This window comes from Perca flavescens, chromosome 17, assembly GCF_004354835.1.
Source record: "Perca flavescens isolate YP-PL-M2 chromosome 17, PFLA_1.0, whole genome shotgun sequence".
NCBI classification, from domain to species: domain Eukaryota; kingdom Metazoa; phylum Chordata; class Actinopteri; order Perciformes; family Percidae; genus Perca; species Perca flavescens.
This window is the reverse complement of record NC_041347.1, coordinates 24830494-24849473: the sequence shown is the minus strand read 5'-3', so window position 1 is coordinate 24849473 and position 18980 is coordinate 24830494. Positions and strand designations below refer to the sequence as shown.

Below are 18980 nucleotides of genomic sequence, written 5' to 3'. Positions count from 1 at the left end.
GTTCTGTTCTGAGGTTTAAAAATGATTTATATTAACTACAGGTGTCTGTTACAACAGATTTCCTTTGTTGAATATTAATATATAGCCTATATACAGTATATACACACTTGGTTTATATTAGGGAGAAACAAACAGTAGATGTGAAACAAAATCTAAATAGTTAGTCATTATTGTCTCCTGGTGCCATATTTTAAGCGGTGATTGATCCTCCTTTTTTGGGAGGCCCAGTTTAGGAAATGAAAAACATAATACAGTGGGCATGCAGCTTATTGCTCTGTGCCAATATTAAAAGATTGCGGCATCACATCTCACTACATGGTCTTTGAAGGATGCTGCTCTTTTCAGCTGTTCTGGTATCAGCTTTATCTTTGTGCAAATATGTCGAAGATGGAAGGGAGAGATGGTGAAACTGAACCTGGATCTGCAGCTCCTGGTAAACCAGAAAAGATCTCTCGCGCGGCTTACATCCTACCTCTACCACTACTGCCAGAGAGAAGACAGCTGAAAGAGGTCTCACTCTGCAATTATTTCTGGTTCGAACCAGCATTTAACAAACAGGCTGTCTGAGAAGATAGTTTTTACAGACTGATGAAAGCTTAAGGGAAATACATTTTCCTAGACTGATGAGCCTAGAAAAGAAAATGTTTGTTGTTTTATGCATTGTTTATTTATGAGAGTATTTTTAGGACATCTAGCCTCCGCTAATTTGCGGTCCTTGTCCCTGGTCAGGCTTTTACAAAAACAATCACAGCAACAAACAGTCTATTGAATTCTCAAAGAATAAAATCAAATAAAAACACCATTAGCGCTCACATCTCTGTTGTTGTTTAGGCCATAGCTTGGCTTTTGTGTTAAACACTTTTAGTTCAAAATTCATATTGTCAATAAGGTCATTGTTAGTTAAAGGAATACGCCACCGTTTGTTGAAATAGGGCTTATCACGGTCTCCCCTAGCTGTAGATAGGGCCAACGCATTTTTTGTGCATGCATCATTTTAGTCCGGTGCAACACCGGCAGCGTCGCCGCTAGTTAGCTTAGCGTAGTGAATGGAATCCTATGTTGCCGGTTAGCATGTTGTGAGTAAAAGTGAGCCAACAAAAGACAAAAAAACAACCTAATTACTTGCACTGAGACAAAAAATGTGTTGGCCCACCTATCTAAAGCCAGGGTAGACCGTGATAAGTCCTATTTCAACAAACGGTGGCGTATTCCTTTAATTTTATAACAAAAAAACAATTAATGCCACCAACATATTATCTAGTGGCATGGCTCTATGGATGGTGATGTCAGTCGGTCCACCACTTTGGTCCAGACTGAATTATCTCCACCACTATTGGATGGATTGTCATTACATTTGGTACATACATTCATGTTCTCCTCAGGATGAATTTTAATAACTTTGGTAATCCCTTGACTTTTCCTCCAGCGTCACCCTCAGGTCAAAATGTTTATTTATCCAATACTTAGGTTTATGACCAAATATCCATGGAGTGCCTTTGAGTTTTTCTTTGTTGTGACCTTTCATGGCAATTTTGATATCCCACTCTGACAATGAGACAAAAATCTATGTAAAGGTTAGTTTGTAATATGCACACATCTGGTCAAGTTTTTTGTTTTGTTTTAGTATCTTGCATGCCTTTGTTGTTAAGACAAAGGGCTCATAAGACAAAGGCCAGAATCTTCTGATGACATCCAGGTGGGAAACAATGCCCTAGTTTAGGCAATCAGGCTAAGATTCATACAGTTGAAGATTACATACATACATTAAATACATTGTAAAGAATTTAGCATGATCAAACAAAAGGGAAGTTGTATGCATGATCAAGGGTAAGCTGAAAAAAACCTAAACGTACAATATGTAATTATCTGCTGCTAGGGGTCTCTCAATCAAAACAATGGATGGTAATCACGGACTTTTGATGACGTTGTGAAGTTGCGTGGAATTATGGGAATTGTATCTCTTCACGGACGAGTTTACCCATTCAAGTTTATTCACGTTACGTTTAGTAACGTTTATTCATGTCATTCTAATAAAATAGCTGCAGTTTCTCCCAACATAACTAAGTTTTTCTTCAATTAATTTGTATTGGTAGCTGACCAGTTTGAGCAAGCAAGCTAACATTAGCCAGCAGCTAAAACCACACTATCACAATATATTTCACATGTCAATGTCACCTTTTGGATGTTTGTTGTAACGTTACTCAATGAGGCTGAGAGATGGATGTGGGTGGGGATGGCTGGCCGAATCTCAGGTCCAGCGAGGACGTTTAATGGCTGATGTTGTGCAGCAGCAGAAGATCTCCCAGCTACCTGGAATTATCTCCCCTTCACTTTTTTGTTATTTTAACTAGTCGTTTTGGTGCCTAAATCCCCTTTTGTCGGGTTAATGTTGCTAACTGTAAAGACAGCTAAATGCGAAGGGGGGAGAAATTAGGCAGGGAGGAGCTTTTTCTAATGGAGACGTATCGTTACGGATGGCCGCTGTTCTGACTCTGGAGCCTGGGTCTGATATGGCCTGATTCCCTGATGGTCCATTAAATTGCCGTTAGCGTCAGGCTAACGTTAACTAGCTAGCTATATGTCCCGGGGCTGTTGTCAGCTTTCATCCCGACTGAAGTCTCTTAGTGAGGCAGACAGACCAAAGTGTGTGCTAGCTGGCTAAATTAGCATTAGATTAGTCGTCTAAGCCAATTAGCCACTTAGCTACTTGTCAACCAGCACATTGTAGTATCAGTCAATAACAATAAATAAGGAATCTGCTGTATTACAGTGTTGCAAAGTGGCATGTAGCTAATCAATGAAAAAAGTATGCCTTGTGGCAGAAAAAAAGCAGTATTATGGTTACTAAGTATAACTCTTTCTGTGACATTGTATGATTTACAATATCTCTCGAAGGTATCATCTGGGTGTTTTGACGGAAGTTAGAGGAAACAGAGGGGTCAAAGGTTATGAAGCCACTGACTAAAGGAAATGTACCGTGTCAAAAATAAAGTTGGAGATTTCTCTGGGTTTGAAAATTTTTGGAAACATTTGGGATAGTGTAAGTACAAAACTCAACAAAACATATAACATAGGTATAGTCATTTTTAGACATTTTAATGCAGAAATGTTACATATTGTACCTTTAACATCGAACTTTGTTGAGTGTGACTTAAAACAAACACTTACTTTACCTACTTACTTACAAAGGAAATGCTCTCTGCACACGTGTACACTACTACATTATTTCAAAAAACTTTAAAATGGGTTCACAGTAACGAAATATTACATGAGGTGATGCATAGCATAAGATGGTTAACTTTTGCAAACCAGTTTTCACTTCCATTTATTATTTTTTCGACACAGAGTGAGTCATCATCCTAATGGAGGATCTTTGTTACTACAGCCCCTCCCCCCTCCCCCCTTCCCTCCAATCTCTCCTCTCTCCCCTCCCACTCTCTGCTCCTCTGAGCTCGAGAGCCTCTTCCCCCTCTCTCTCTGCCTTTACGAGTTCTCCTCCCGAAACCTGTGTGAGGCGGCCACTGAAGCGCGAGGTGATTCCCCCCCTCTCCCCTACAATCAGTCAACATGGCTACAGTTGTTACCTCGACGAGATTTACAGACGAATATCAGCTGTACGAGGAACTCGGAAAGTAAGCGACCGTCACCGCCGCCGCTCTTGTTGCATTCAGTGTGTGTGTTTGCACGTTTTTTCCTCCTCTCTGCTGCTGCTGCTGCTGCCATTGTGCGCGTTTACTTCAGTGTTGACAAGGCAGGAGAGGGGCTGTCAAAAAAAAAAACAGGGAAGGGTAGGAGAAGCACCTAAGCAACAGTAAGCTGTAGGCATTTTCATGTTGGCACTACAAATGCGTGTGTATAATCCTGAATGTGTAGGCTATTTAAAGGTGTATGTCGTACCACTGTGGCAATATTTGTAACGCAAAAGGTGTGAAACCTCCGCGTATTGGACCAACTTGTTTGCCAATTTATCTGCACGCGTCGAAAACTCGTTAGCACGCATCCGTTGACTGGTGGCATCCTCGCGCTGCTGTTAAATCATTCAGCTGTTTTCGTGCATTTCTAAGCGGACTGCAGGGCTACTGTAAATGTAAAGAAAAGGAAGATAAGGCTTTGCTGCCAACAAGACTGTAGCGGTTGCACCTTTTGGCTATGCGTATCACACACGTACTGCATTCAGGATTAAAACATGAAAGGACACAATTGTTGTGTTACGTTACAGTGTATGTTCTGGTAACATCTAATCTCTGCGTGTGGCTAATGGAGCTGCTCCACCTTTCAACACAGCCGACCGCATGAGTTTAAAGGAGGCGTCTGCAAAAATGCAGCCAGGCTGAGAAGACACGATTCAATGTTAATTCTACCTTTCAGTGGCTTCATTCTCCTGTACTCCCGTTAAAGGAACACGCCGACTTATTGGGACTTTGGCTTATTCACCGTAACCCCCAGAGTTACACAAGTCGATACATACCCTTCTCATCTTTGTGCGTGCTGTAACGCTGTCTGACGGCTCCAGCGGCATAAGGCCAGCACAGAACATGGAGGTAAATGGTTCCAGCAATCCTACTGCTCCAAATAAGTGACAAAATAACTCCAACATGTTCCTATTTACATATTGTGATTTGTAGAGTCACAGCATGTACAAAAAACAACGTAACATGAGACACAGCCGTCTTCTATCCGTAAACAAACTGGGAACTATATTCTCAGGCGGAAGAATATAGTACTTGGGCGGAATGATTTGCTTTGCAGCAAGCCTGTCTGAGAATATAGTTCCCGGTTTGTTTACTGTTAGAAGATGGCTGTGTCTCATCAATACGTTGTTTTTTTACTGCGCTGACTATACAAATCACAACATGTAAATAGGAACATGTTGGAGTTATTTTGTCACTTTTGTCACAATTCGGAGCAGTAGGATTACTGGAACCATTCACCTGCATGTTCTGTGATGGGCTGCTGCCGCTGGCGTCGTCAGACAGAGTTACAAGACACACGAAGATGAGAAGGCTATGTATTGACTTGTCTAACTCTGGGGGATACGGTGAATAAGCTAAAGTTCCAATAAGTCGGAGTGTTCCTTTAAGAATGAAACAACCCCTGTCCCACACTAGTAGCCAGGACCTCATCTTCTCACATCTTATACACACACATATCAGACCGTATTAATTATGCAAATGGCTTCCTTTCCCCCTCTCTTTAGCTGTATATGATTCATGCATGCCATGATAGTGTGTGACAAGTTTATGCACTTTCCCCTGCCACACACCAACGTGATGGGAAGTTTTGTTATGTTTTGAAATGGTTTCACTGAGCTGTCATTGATTTCTTCTGCTCCAGGGGTGCCTTCTCAATCGTTCGCAGATGTGTCAAGAAGTCCACTGGCCAGGAGTATGCTGCTAAAATTATCAACACAAAAAAGCTCTCAGCCAGAGGTAAGTAGAGCAGATGTGTAGCTCAGCATTACAGTCCCATTAATTTATGCAGACTAAAAGCTGACGACGTTACGCTGCTGTCCACGCTGCTGTAGTTGCTCCGTGATGTCGGTTCAGCTGCAGGTTTGGTTGTTTATTTCCTGAAGAGCAGCGATCCAGGCGCTCTGTCCTGTCCCTGTCAGCGGAGATTCCTGAAGAGCTGGCAGAGCTGGGCTGTTGCGGTTTAAGTTGTACACTGAAGTTCAGTGGGCTTGTCTGCAAACATTTTTGGTTTGTTATGGTTACCATTAGTTTCTTGCATCAGCTTGACCTTTAACCTAAAATATCCTTTTACAGCAGCTCGCAGAATGAGATAAAGGAAAGTTCTGGGGTCTTATTTTAATAGTTTTGGCCACGGTTTGGCCTGGTTTGACTTTGACCTACTGGACTGGCTGTTGTTGTGAGTGCACACAGTTTCCCTTGGCTCCGTGTTTGTGCCTCTCTTGTATTTGAGTCACAGATGCTTAGTTGTGTAACTCAAATGTAATGATAATACACAATTGGCGTACATTGGGGTTAAATAATTCTGTGCAATGTGTAGGGGTGTCATGATGTTTGATTCTAAATCGAAAATCGATCGAAATGAGCTTTCGATTTTGATCTTCGAAATCAAAAGCTCAAATCTGCCTTTCTCCAATTACAATTACAGTTAGCAGTTTCTGCCAGCCTGTGTTTGTGTGTTCACATGCAGCAGTTTAACACATGTTGAAATATCACCACCTGTGCTGCAGTATTTGTGGCAGATTTGTTGATTGTCATTGTCATCAGTCTGCCTGTTGCTCTGTGTGTGTTCGTGTCATGGCATTCCTTCTGCCATGTAGCCGAATCCAAGCATTTCTGTCTGTCGATTTTTTTTTTTTTTTTTGTTTGCACATGAATTCCATTGATCCTTTACTATATATCTCCTCTTGTCTTGGTGTGTGAGCATGTTGCAGACTCTGTGTGGGCATGTGCAAGCATCAGAAGGTTACACCAAAGGTTGAGTGATGATATGCAGTGCAGATCAGGGCCACTTCTGGACTGATAGGGCAGCTCTTTTCCCAGAGGATGCAGGCTGAATTGCTATGTCTCCCTCTCTGTCTCTCTCAAACCCCCCCCCCCCCACCCATGTCATTTTCTTTCCTTCTTGTGTTCTCTCCCCCCCCCTTCTCTGTAAACAAATGATTGATTTAAAGAAATATCTTAAAACCCCATCTCAGGAGGTGTGTGTGTGTGTGCGCGTGTGTGTGTGTGTGTGTGCGCGCAGAGGGCTGTGTAGTAACCTGGCAACAGCACGGGTGAAACTCTTCATCCCATAGGCTGTCTGGGTGTGTGTGTGGGGGTGTCTCTGTGTCGTGGTCACAAACACACGCACATAGACTGCTCTTTTCTCACATAAAGCACAGTTTCATACATTTCTCTCACCTACCTAACCGTTCTCACACTTAACTATATGCGTACAAGGCCTGTCTGTACACAGTTTCACATTGTGAAATACACACACATTAGACACACACACACACACACTACAGAACTGAAAGAAAGGCGAGGAGAAATGTGTCACTGGGACAGTTAAAGAATGAATTTTGTTATTACAACTTAATTTGTAAGAAATACAATTGTATAAACAACTTATTTTCATTGTTCAGGTCATTGTTTTTTTTAGGTCATAGTAAAGTTCCACTCACCAAGTCAATTCCTGAGATCTGGGAATGCAGCAACATCACTAAAAGGAAATAATATATGAAGCAAGAAAGACGAGCGGTCAGGCGATTGGACAGGTTTTAAACAAACCCCCAGGCTGGCCAAATTGATATGGAGTGGAAAACAAAGACTAACAGTAAAATTATTCACCAAACCATCTGTTAACTGACACCTACTTTCTATAGTTTTGCACGTACACAATTTTCGTTTGTCCACAGTATGTGCCTCCATTATATTTGAGCCACAGAGCTAATGATACAATAACATCTGTTTGTCAGTGTTGTCAACATTCATCACAGTGTCCTTGGTGGTGGTCGTGAGCCTGCACTATAATATACTTTACCTTGAAATAAAGTGGTTTTGGTAATCTGCCATAACTGTTGCTTTGTTTATTACGTGTTCAGTCATCTGATTACTTCTGGTTTCTTCTTCCGTATCAGACATCGTTGTAGCAATATTGCGGTGTTCCCTCATCTCCGCCATTACTTCAAGTACATTGTAATCATAACTGATTGAAATGTTGAACAAAAATAATCCCAATTCCTAGCCAAGATAACACAATCATTATCAGAAATATCTTTATTTACAGTAATGAATGTTGTCTCCATAAACACACACAACATTAATTTGTCAGGATTGCCCAGCACAAGCATACTGCAGTACTGCAGCAGCCGGAGGTTTAGTGCATCTCTCTTTTGGCCTTTTTACAGCTCTAAATGAACAAATCCACACATACATGTTAAGTATGATCTCTGCTTATGTGTTTTTTGTTACAGTTTTCAAACACTGAACATACAGTTAGTATAATGGCTTTGGTGGTTTGACGTTTGGACAACTTTGGAATATAGCTTGTATGTACAAGGTTTGTGTTTGTGTGTGTGTTAAGCCTTATTCTGTGTGGCTCAAGGAGAGCACATTGGCTGGCGGTGAGGTCAGCAATTATGGCTGGGTCATGTGGTGTCGCATGCATGCGCACAGTCGCTCAAGTGTCACACGTGTGTGAATGTCACTTCCACTGACATTCACACACATGTGCATCAACATCACTGCACATCGTTAAGAACACACTACATTTGGTAACGGTTGTAGTTTAAATTTCATCAGTTAAGAGTCATTTTTTTCGATTATTGATGCATTTTCTTTTCTTTTTATGAACCTTGACAGTATATTATCTTTAAAACCAAAAGTTCAGTTTATTAATTCTTAAAAAATATTCTTAAAAAGATGTAGGGATCACAAATAAGGATTATAGATTTCAGTGATGGATACAAAAATGTACAGATAATGCATAAGAAAACAGAAAAAGCATAGAAATGTTAAGACCAGAAAATTACCAGAGGTACATCTTTAAAAAAAATTGATATTGCAGTTGATAGGATAGCAAAGCTTAGTGTACTGTTTACCATACTTTAAAGTTTAGTGTTTCGGCTGAACATTTGATTAACTGATTGATCTTCATTTTCAGACACAGCCAGATAAGAAGATCGATACCGCTCTCATATCTGTCAGTTTTAAGATTCAGCCTGCTGCCAGGTAGCTGAGCTTAGTATGAAGACAGGAAAAAAGGACAAATAGCTAGCCTAAAGTAACGAAACATGCCTACCAGCACCAATAAAGCTCACTAATCAATAGGGGTGTCATGATTCTATTGTAATACTTTATTTCACAAGTGACTTCAACATCAGTTAACAGAAGTAGATAATGATGACAACTATTGTTAGCCTGAAGCAGCAGTAACTGCCTGATAAAACCCTTGGGAAGCAGAAGTTAAGAAGGGAAGTGTGCTCAAAAGCTTATGTTAGTGTTACCTTAGTGGTAGAGGGCTCTCACACGCTCTCATGCACACTCTGATGAAAAGGGGAGATCAGAGTGGTACAGTCCTTTCCGTGGCTTTTGTGATGAGCCATGACTTCTGTACATCTTGTGTAGAGGCTTTAATCCATGTTTCAACAAAGATACAGAAGTCAGTGGTTTGATTTTGAGAATACAATAAAAGGAAGTTTGAAAAAACCTTGCATCTACAGTATATTAGCAAGTCAGCATTTGCTTTTGCCCACTTAGTTTTCGTCTGCAGCTTTCTATCTATGGAGCTCACTGTCACTCTTCACTTCTTCTGCTTTTACAGAATCCACTGATTATGTTGCACTAAATCTTCTAGTACATGTTAATGGTAAATGAAACAAAAAGCACAGCAGTGGGCTGACATTTTATTTAAAGAAATTCAGTGATGTCAAAATGGGGATTTCATTATCATTTATTTGGAGTGTTTGCTCTGTTTTTGGTCTCAACCAACTCCTGAGGGGAATAACTCTGTAGCTACTATATACCAGCTAGTCGCTAACTGTGTCCGTCTGCCATTTGGTGCTAAACAGGTAGTGTACAGTGGGTTTTAGAGCTTTCTTACTGAAAACAGCTGCCTGCTATGGCCGAGTACAGAGAAAATGTACACACAGTTAGCAGATTTATATTGTAAAATGTATACATGTCCCAGTTGTATAATGGCAGTTCTCCCAGTAAATGTAAACATGTACAATGATTCACTTTAACCAAACAATACAATATGTTATTCTGAACTCATTGAGTGTCAAACTCAGGTATTACTTTATAAAAATGACACTGTATGGACTAAAGCATGTTGTGTACCTGCTCAGTCAGAGTTTTTGGTTTCAGTTGCAGGATTTACTCTGTACATCTGAATCATGTCTGTTAGATGTTAGCCACTGAAGCTGTGAGCCAGCAATTGGACATGTCCTCAGTGGCGCCAAAATTGGTAATTTCTCAAGGGACTGTGTTGATGAAAGCATGTTGCTACAGGTAACCGTAAGAACACAAGCTGGGAGGCCGGTTATATCAATATAGCCATGGGTAACACTGCACAGTAGTTTATGTTTTACAACTCAGGAAATTCAACACAATGACATTTTTATCGTCCATCCCACAGTTGTTAGGTAAACAGTATAACTGAAATATCTACTAGGAATGTGTACATGCATGTATTTCATGGACTAATGTATATGCTGTACTGTAAATACTAATGCTAGCTAACGCTAAAGCTCAGCCAAGGAGGACGCCATTAATGTTTACATCTTGCACTGTCACAAGCAAGAGCCTCTAGTCCATGAGTATGCTTCCTTCTGTGCAGTGATATGGTTGTCTGGAGTAGTTTGTTAGAAATAAAACTTTGAATCTGTGGATTATCTTGAGTAATTGGGTCATGGTTTCTGGAAAGAGACATTTACTGTTGAGGTTTTCAAATACATTTTTACAAGCCGAGTGCCATCTATTTGAATTATATTCGAGAGAAGGCAGACATCTCTACGGCCAATATCTCCAACACTGGACAACTCGCACCAAAACAATTTAGATTGATAAATAGCACTGCAGGTAAGAGTAAAAAATATGTATTTTTGATTTTGGGGTGAACCTGTAAGTGCCCATCCAATTTTGGCTCAGCATGTAATCCTGTCATACAAAAATGCCAAAAACTCTGGTTCCAGATTCTGAAATGTGAATAGTTGCTGCTTTTCTCAGCAGTTAATTGAATATCAGTTAATTGAATTCAGGCCCAGTATTGAATGTAGGTCACCCACGTTTGGCAGTGCTCAGAGCCCAATCACTGTAGTTATGCAGTCATAGTAAATGGAAGAAAATGGACTTGAAAGTGTAAACATTTGCTCCAGGTTGCGTTTACCCGTCTATTTTGCGAGTGAAACGCGAGCTGTTGCGTGTCCTTTGTTGACAGCTAGATTAGTTGAAATAGGAGCATATCTCTTCCGGCAGGCAAGAATGAGACTGAAACACACGGCTAAAACGCTTTCTCCATAGACACGCCGTAACGCCCAAAGGAAACCATATCAACGCTGTTTCTTGTTATTTTTGAAGTGAGTGTATTTTTACACTGTTATTAGGTAAGGCCTTGCGATGTCCGGAAAAGGGAGAATGAGAAGGAGGGGAGGGGCTGGCGGCACTCGTCCCACTGTTGAATTATTGAGGTGCAAGGCTGCTCTGCTTTCACTGAATGTGGACACGAGCTGAGAAGTGGACCCTCAGACTCCTTTTTTTGCTTCCTTTCTTCATCTGATTTTTTTTTTTTTCCATGTGTCACCCTTAGCCACATTCTCTTCCTTTTTTGTCTCTTCCTTCCTCTTTCTAGTCCTCTCCTCTACATCGCAGGCCATGCAGACAGACAACGTGTGTGTGTGTTTTCAGGCTTTTGGTGGGCTTTTAGTGCACCCACTGGAGGCTGATTGGTGCAGGCAGATGAACGTAGCAGTGCAGCGCGGTGAATGTTTAATGGGACCAACTGTGAATATTTGATGAGAGTGAGAGAATGAGAGTCATTTATGGAAAGAGAAAGATGTAGATATAGAAAGAGAAAGTGAGACGGTCAGGGTTACATGGTCCAATGCAGAAATAGTGCACTGTAACACTTGAATGGTGTCAGTCCTTCCACAGCATGCAAACCTTCCAATTTACTTCTCAAGGCTTAGAAACAGCACTGTGTGTGTGTTTTTCATATTCATCTTGCCGTCTTTTCTCTTATCTGCTCAACATTATCCACCTTGTCCGAAGCATATGGCACCAGATGGGAGCATATACTGAAGTGCTGGACAAGGAAACAGGTTGCTGATTGTTACGTTTGAGGGCATTCATTTATCACCAGAAAGTTAATCTACAAGTCAGTAAGAGGTGTTTGGTGTTCTAAGCCCCCAACGTTAGGGTTAGGTGCCTTGAAGTCGACAGTTGCAGCACTGCCTTGAAGTCCACATTGGGGGCTTTAAACACCATCGAGCTCAGCAAGACTGCAACAAAACAATAGGAAATGTAAATATAAAAATAGTAAGCAGGGTTCAACATTAAGGTATTTTTTTCACTTTGGACTGTTTGATGGACAAAAACAAGGTATTTGAAGACATCAGCTTGGGCTCTGGAAAATTATAAACTTTAATAAAATGTTCTATAAACACAACAACTAATTGATTGAAAGAGAAAATAATTGGGAGATCAGTTGAAAATTTAAATAATTGTTAGCTGCAGCCCTACTGTGTTTACATCCATTCTGCCTGCACTCCTCACTCCAGGAAACTGGCAAGTTTGTTTCAAAGAGAAGGCTTCCTGCCAACACTTCATTGGATTACACTACATTAGAGAATCACAGGTGTGTGTGCTTGTGTGTGTGTGTGTGTGTGTGTGTGTGTGTGTGTGTGTGTGTGTGTGTGTGTGTGTGTGTGTGTGTGTGTGTGTGTGTGTGTGTGTGTGTGTGTGTGTGTGTGTGTGTGTGCGCGCGCGCATCCTTGTCAGTTGCTGTCACATCAGTGTGTGATTCATGCAGGAGGTCTTGTCCGTAGGTCCTTCAGTGGGAACAGTGGCAGAAGACTTGTTCATGTGTGGAGCTTGACTAATGTCCTTGACTGAAAGAAATTGCACAGACTAGAGCGTGCAGATGCGCATACTTTTATTTCTGTTGTATTCTGGCTCCAACACCTCTAACAAACATTTAACTTGTGCAAGAAGTGTGCTCACTTCCAAGTAGCTCTCGGTCACCACTTTATTTGGTTGAAGCTTCTTGAGGAGGTACAGCACCAGATTCATATTTAGTTGTGAGATAGGTGCAGTAATTACACTTCACAGGGGAAGCAGGTGCTGTCAACAGTGAAGTAATGCTGTTCTCCAAATAGAGAGGCTTTTTATTGAGAATATTTATTGCAGCAGTTGGATGAGTGAAAAGGCAATAAAGCAGGGCACACACATGGGAGAGGCATCCAGCAATAATGTTGTGACTGTGTGTGTGTCTGTGTGTGTCTGTCTGTGTCTGTGTGTGTCTGTGTCTGTCTGTGTGTCTGTCTGTCTGTTTGTGACAATGAGATCCCGTCAGGGCGGTAAGTTCTCAACTATGGCAACTGTTTCTAAGCTTTCTCTTGCTTTTTCTTGCTTTTTCTACCTCTCTGCCTCATAAAAGTTTTACCATGCCGTGTTTCACACATGCACAAAGTCACTGCTTACCATGTGAGCTAAATGAAAATCAAATTTCGTTTTGGTTTGACTTTTACCCCCAAAGAAAGCAAGTAAAAGTGAAAACCAAAGCAAACAACCGATTGGTTAAACTATATAGTATTATTATTTTGCTGATATATTTTTAAACCTCATTTTCACACAGACATTTGTATCATTAATCTTTATTGTAAATCCCATTTTCACCAATTTTTTGATATTCAAAATAATCACTGATTAATTATTGAAATTATGAGCAATAACTATGTCCAGCTGTGTGTATATGTGTAATTGTGTATAAGTGTGTCTGCGGCTCTTCAGACATGCCAGGGGAATAATCTCTTCCTGAACACACAAACACACACTGTCATGCTGTCAATCAAGCAGGGTCTCCATGGTTACAGCTGGCTCACATGCATCCTATTCTTCCCACCTGACAGCCAAGATTACATAAACGTGGCCACCATATTCACTGGGTGTCATGCACAATGCATAGTAACATAGTGCAGTCTAATTCACCATGTAACTCTAAAGTCCTTAAGCCACATTCACAACTCCCGGCTGTCAATCAGACAAATTTAGGTTTTCCATAAAATAGACCTCTGTAGCCCGCTCCTCATATCTGCTTGAGGCTAGCAGCTCGAGGCTACATTAGCCCCTACTAGCACGACACACCCATGTGTTGCATTGTGGGTAATGTAGGTGCCAGATTGTGACAAGGGAGAAAAGTGCATGGAATAAAAAAAGACTGCTGCATCAATTTTGATCCTTTTTAAATTTTCCATCATAAGTTAGTTATAGAAGTGGACTATATTTGGGCATATTTTCAAGTCTTCCTACTGCTGTCTGTGGCACTCCCCAAGCCCATTGGTTCCTACTTAATACCCAAATCTTTGAAAATGGGTCACAAATATGTAGTTTTCTTTTCAGTAATACACATATGGTGCTTCTTAGTTTTTGCACTGAAGTGTATTTAATCCGCCATTAGCCTTCCTGCGTGATTGTTGAATATTGAGGTGTGAGGTTGGACGACGTGTTTAAATAGGTGAAGATCAAAATGCAAAAGCCTTTTGAGTAATGGGAACAACATGGAAAATAAATTAACTTAAAAATACTTTAGACAGAGTGGATGTTTTGATTACTTCAGCCAGTTATGGTTGCCTTAAGGGGGAACTTTGGTATTTCTCAACCTGCACACTATCTTCCCATGCATTTATGTATAAGTAACTAATGTGAACAAAAATATTTGAAATTGGTCCAGTATTGAGCGATAACACTGTAACCGGCAGCTGCAAACCGGGCTGCAATGTAACCCTATGGGGCAGTAGCGACTGGATGTACGTCCAATAAAAGTGCACAGATTGTTATAAGTTTCTGACTACATTATGGAAAGATGGTGAAGTCTCATGCTGAAAAGTGAGGTGACTTGTTGCCGGAAGACAGCGGTGTGGAACCGTAGATGTATAGTGTGGAACGCGAGTATAAAGCGAGGAGTGATCTCTGTATTGATTTAAAAAATTGTGATTATCATTTTGGCCATAATCGTGCAGCCCTATTATGCAAGTATATTCACACACAACATGGTGATCTCTGTAAATATTTGTTCACCCTTTGTTGCCATTATTTCCATTTACATTAAGGTTTATTTTCATAAGGCCACTATTTTCCCAAGAAGAGGACGTTTGACCAGCCACTCACACTGTTTATTTTCCTCTTTTCTATGCGGTTCCTGGTCAGTTTGGTCTGTCAGTTGTTTCACCTTAACAACTGACACCTGCCTGCAGGCTCTTAGCCAAGTTAAAATCATTTGATAATCTCTGCTGAAAGCTGCTCTTCAGCTCTTAAAACAGTTTGTAGCATCCCAATAAAATTGTTGAATGGAGTGTGGCGTGTGGCTACATCATTTGGTTAAAGTGTGTACTACTGTTGATTGGCACACCACCACCGCAGTTGGTGTGTTTGTGTCTGCTTCCAAGGTTACAATCAAAACATTCTTTCATAATAAAAGACTTCTCACAGTACTTATGTTCAGGGCCCGCTGTCTTGACACACTCTTGTGCCGGTGTGGGGGGGATGCAGGTTTTGTCAAGGCTTTAGTGGAATGAAGCACAACTTCTACTTGATCACCAGTGGATTATAATTACAAAATGAGCTGCCACAACAACAGGGGTGTTTGATGTCAGCACTTTTTCCAGTGATCCAGGACTAGGATCATTTTTTAATTACAAAATAGTAACTTGCATCATATTTTTCTCCTTAATTGGCTAAAATGAGATGCTTTTTATCTTTAAGTTGGTATGTATTTAATTAATCAAGCCATACTATGAAAAATTGAAAATTTTTCGACAAATTACTTTTTACATCTGTCATTGTGTCCCATCCTTCCAGGTACACTGCAAATCTTTATTTAGGTCAAAATCTTTTAATCACTTTTGGCCTGCAGGAGAACCAAACATTTACATTTTTAAACATGGCTACAGCTTTAACAGCTGAGCAATAATTGTAAATGAACAATAATTATTGAATAACTGGCGAGTGGCCATGATATACTGTATATGTAAGCAGAATAATCAATTCCAACCTGTGCAACAATAAAAAACACTCCTCAGAGGAGCGATAAAAGCACACACAGCTCATTGCTTACACAAAGCGTTGTAAGCCTGCACTGTGTCAAGTCCATACAATGTCTGATCTGGTGTGTTTGGGTTAATATTTGCATATACAACAAACAGGACTTGTTTTACAACATCGTGGTTGCTTAATAGGAATGGTAGAGAAATCTGGTAAAATAATGTAATTATTTGCTTTTGAGGAGGACTAACTCAAGGCTGTACAATTCACTGCTTAGCTGCTGTCAGACTTGATCCTCGTCAGCTGTCACTCTTTACACAGCTTAACTGGTTGGTTTACATTTGTGTTGTACTCTGGATGTGTGTTCATGTGTCGCTTCAGGTCTTACAAAAAGGACTGGCAGACTCAACACACAATGGAGGCCATTATCCTTTCTCTGGGAATAACCAAGAGATAAGTCAGTGTGTGTGTGTGTGTGTGTGTGTGGGTGTTTGATCAACTCTCAAAGCTGGTCATTGTCAGGGTTGAAGCATGACTCCCTTGAAACAGCCTCTCATCAGTGATTAGTTATCACTAAGCGAGGATCAAGGCTGCACTCTGACACATCAAGGCCGGGAACTCGGGCAGTGTTATTTATGTGCTGGAATAAAGGTGCCACTATTTGCCTCCAGATCTATTCTTAGTACTAATTTGATTCTCATTCTCAGCACATTTCCTTTTTAACATTCCTGCAGCCAAATACAATATGGACATGCAGTATTGAAAACACTGCTGTCATACCTTGAATCCTTCAGTAAAAGCTGTTATTCAAATATGGCCACCACAAACAAATGATGGTTGATTATTAATAAAAGCCAAGTTTAAAAAAGAAATATTGAGGGGTGGTGGAAATAGTTGTACTCAAATAGTTCACATGGTAATGAACATTTCCACTAAAAGATGACGCCACTGATTCAGCATTGCACTCCTGTAAAATTGTCGGACAACGCAGCAGAACCAGAGATATCATATTTTTTTCCCATGCATTTTTCTTCTTTGTCAAAACCTGACGCCTACATTACCCACAATGCAACCTGATTGCAGGCAGTTCAGTCGGGGATTCGTGCTATTCGAGTTATTCTAGCAGCGAATATAGCCTTGTGCCACTAGCCTCAAACAGAGATGAGAAGCGGGCTACAGAGGTCTGTTAAGCTCACTTCTTTCTAACCCAGCCCCAACAACGCTGACTCAAGTTACATTTCTTGAGGCAATTTATCAGACCTCACACAGCTCCCTATGGAGCCATGAAAGGCTGTATACAACGTTTTTCACATATGCTGTACTACTAGAGGTGCAACTACCCAGTGTCAGAGGGGTTTGGTTTGGGTTTCTTAAATCAGCCTAGTGATGGCATCAGATAAGACAACTATTATGCAGTTGAAATTACATTCACAGTTGGGATTTTAAAAAGTACAAATATGGAGAGCCACTTAGCACAGACCTTTTAAAGAGAGAGAGACATGTGACCCTGTAATTACAGCTTCCATGTCACCCAACAGATTTAACCATAGCCTGTATATCTGACAGCACAGCTAACATGAACAGCTAATGGTAAAACAAAATCTATTAATGATTCCATGGTAAACCAGAGTTATTGCATAAGTTATGTTTTCCAGCTTCTTGTCATTTATTGTGCATGCTGCCTTATATTTACCAGCTGTTATTTTACATTAATAAAATTGAGATATGTCATGCATGGGATTAGGGCTGGGCGATAAAACGATAACGATATGTATCGCGATAGACACATAATCAATATCAATAGAAAATGCGGTCGATAAAACGTTCGATAACTTGTTTTTCTTCATCAGAAGAAACCAGAGGTTGTGAATCAAGTTTGGTTGCATGAACAAAGGCCCTCACTCTCTGGCAACCTAGCAACGTGGGGAGTGACACTCTAACAGCCAATCATGTAACAGTATCAAGTTTGGTTGCGCCACATCGCTGTCTCGTGTTCTTCAATAACAGAACCGGCGTGGAGTGGAAAGTGAGTGCCGCAGCGAGCGAGGAAATCGTTGATAAAACCATAGACAGTATAAAACAGGAAAAGTCAGTATGGCAGTTTTGGGGATTTTATAAGTCTGACCGTAGTCAGACCAATGTCGTCAGACCATCGTCCCCACCAACACTGGTACGACCACAAACTTGTTTTACCACTTTAGCCGCGCTCACACTTTGGAGCACAGCCGTATTCGCCATCAACGTCCAACAACATCTGCAGCTGCAACACGGCACAAGCAGCAGAGCACCATGGAGAGTCAGCGCCTTACTAAACGCTACAAAGAAATAACGGAGGCAGACATGCTGAGCACTGTCCAGAAGCCAGGTTACCAACCTAGCACTAAACCTGCAGAAAATAGTTCCTTCTCAGGTTTCTTATATTTAGCTAACACTTTGCACTATTTTATGACACTTTATTAAGCATTTCTTACTTATTCTTTAATTTTGCACCTTAATGTTAAGAGATAATTGTTAAGTGTTCATTGTAATTTTAGACCTGTTTACATTTGAATTATTTGAGTGTTTTCCATGGTTGTGTTGACATTTCTGCTTTTATAACTGAGGGGATTATAATCAGAGCAGGGTTAAGTTTAAAATAAAAATGTTTAAATTTAATATATTTTTCTCCTGGTCCTTATTTTAAATAGGTCATAAAAAATATCAATAATTATCGATATCGACCGATATGAAAAACTTATATCGTGATACAGTTTTCAACCATATCGCCCAGCCCTACATGGGATTAGTACCATAGGGTTTAACCAAAATCTAAATGTAGCTATCAGAAACATTGGCTGCTAGTGTTAGCAAACACTAGCAGCTAAAGTGGGATTTACGGCTAGCTTAATGCAAACCAATGTTGCTGATAGCTACATTTAGATTTTGGTTAAACAGTCTGTTATAGGGTGACCAGATGTCCCGGTTTGACTGGGACAGTCCCGATTTTAAGTTGCTTGTCCCGAGTCCCGACAAAAGTCTGTCGGGACGCTAAAATGTCCCGGTTTACACCAACCTCTATGAAATTGTCCCGGTTAAACGGTTAAAAGGATGACAGCTAAATGGTGTAAAAGTGTGACGGTATTGTAGAGGATTCCAACAACGGGACATACAACAGTCTGCCGCTAAAGCTATGAGCTAAAGACACAAACTAGCTAGCGCTTGGTCACTGCTGTTGTTGGAAAAACAACACCGACGTGAATAAAGGTTGCGTTTACTTAAAACTGGTAA

General features: G+C 40.6%; 1 protein-coding gene across 13 annotated transcripts in view; it reads left to right on the top strand.

The window, feature by feature from the left end:
• Positions 1 to 3440: 3440 nt before the first annotated feature.
• The window catches only part of camk2g2 (calcium/calmodulin-dependent protein kinase (CaM kinase) II gamma 2), a 61108-nt gene continuing 45568 nt past the window's right edge, over positions 3441 to 18980 (top strand). For all 13 annotated transcript variants that reach the window (XM_028604097.1, XM_028604093.1, XM_028604095.1 and 10 more), the window contains exons 1-2: positions 3441 to 3632; positions 5335 to 5429. In XM_028604097.1, coding sequence (XP_028459898.1) covers positions 3568 to 3632; positions 5335 to 5429 — 160 coding nt within the window. In that variant the 5' untranslated portion in view covers positions 3441 to 3567. The remainder of the gene's footprint in view (positions 3633 to 5334; positions 5430 to 18980) is intronic.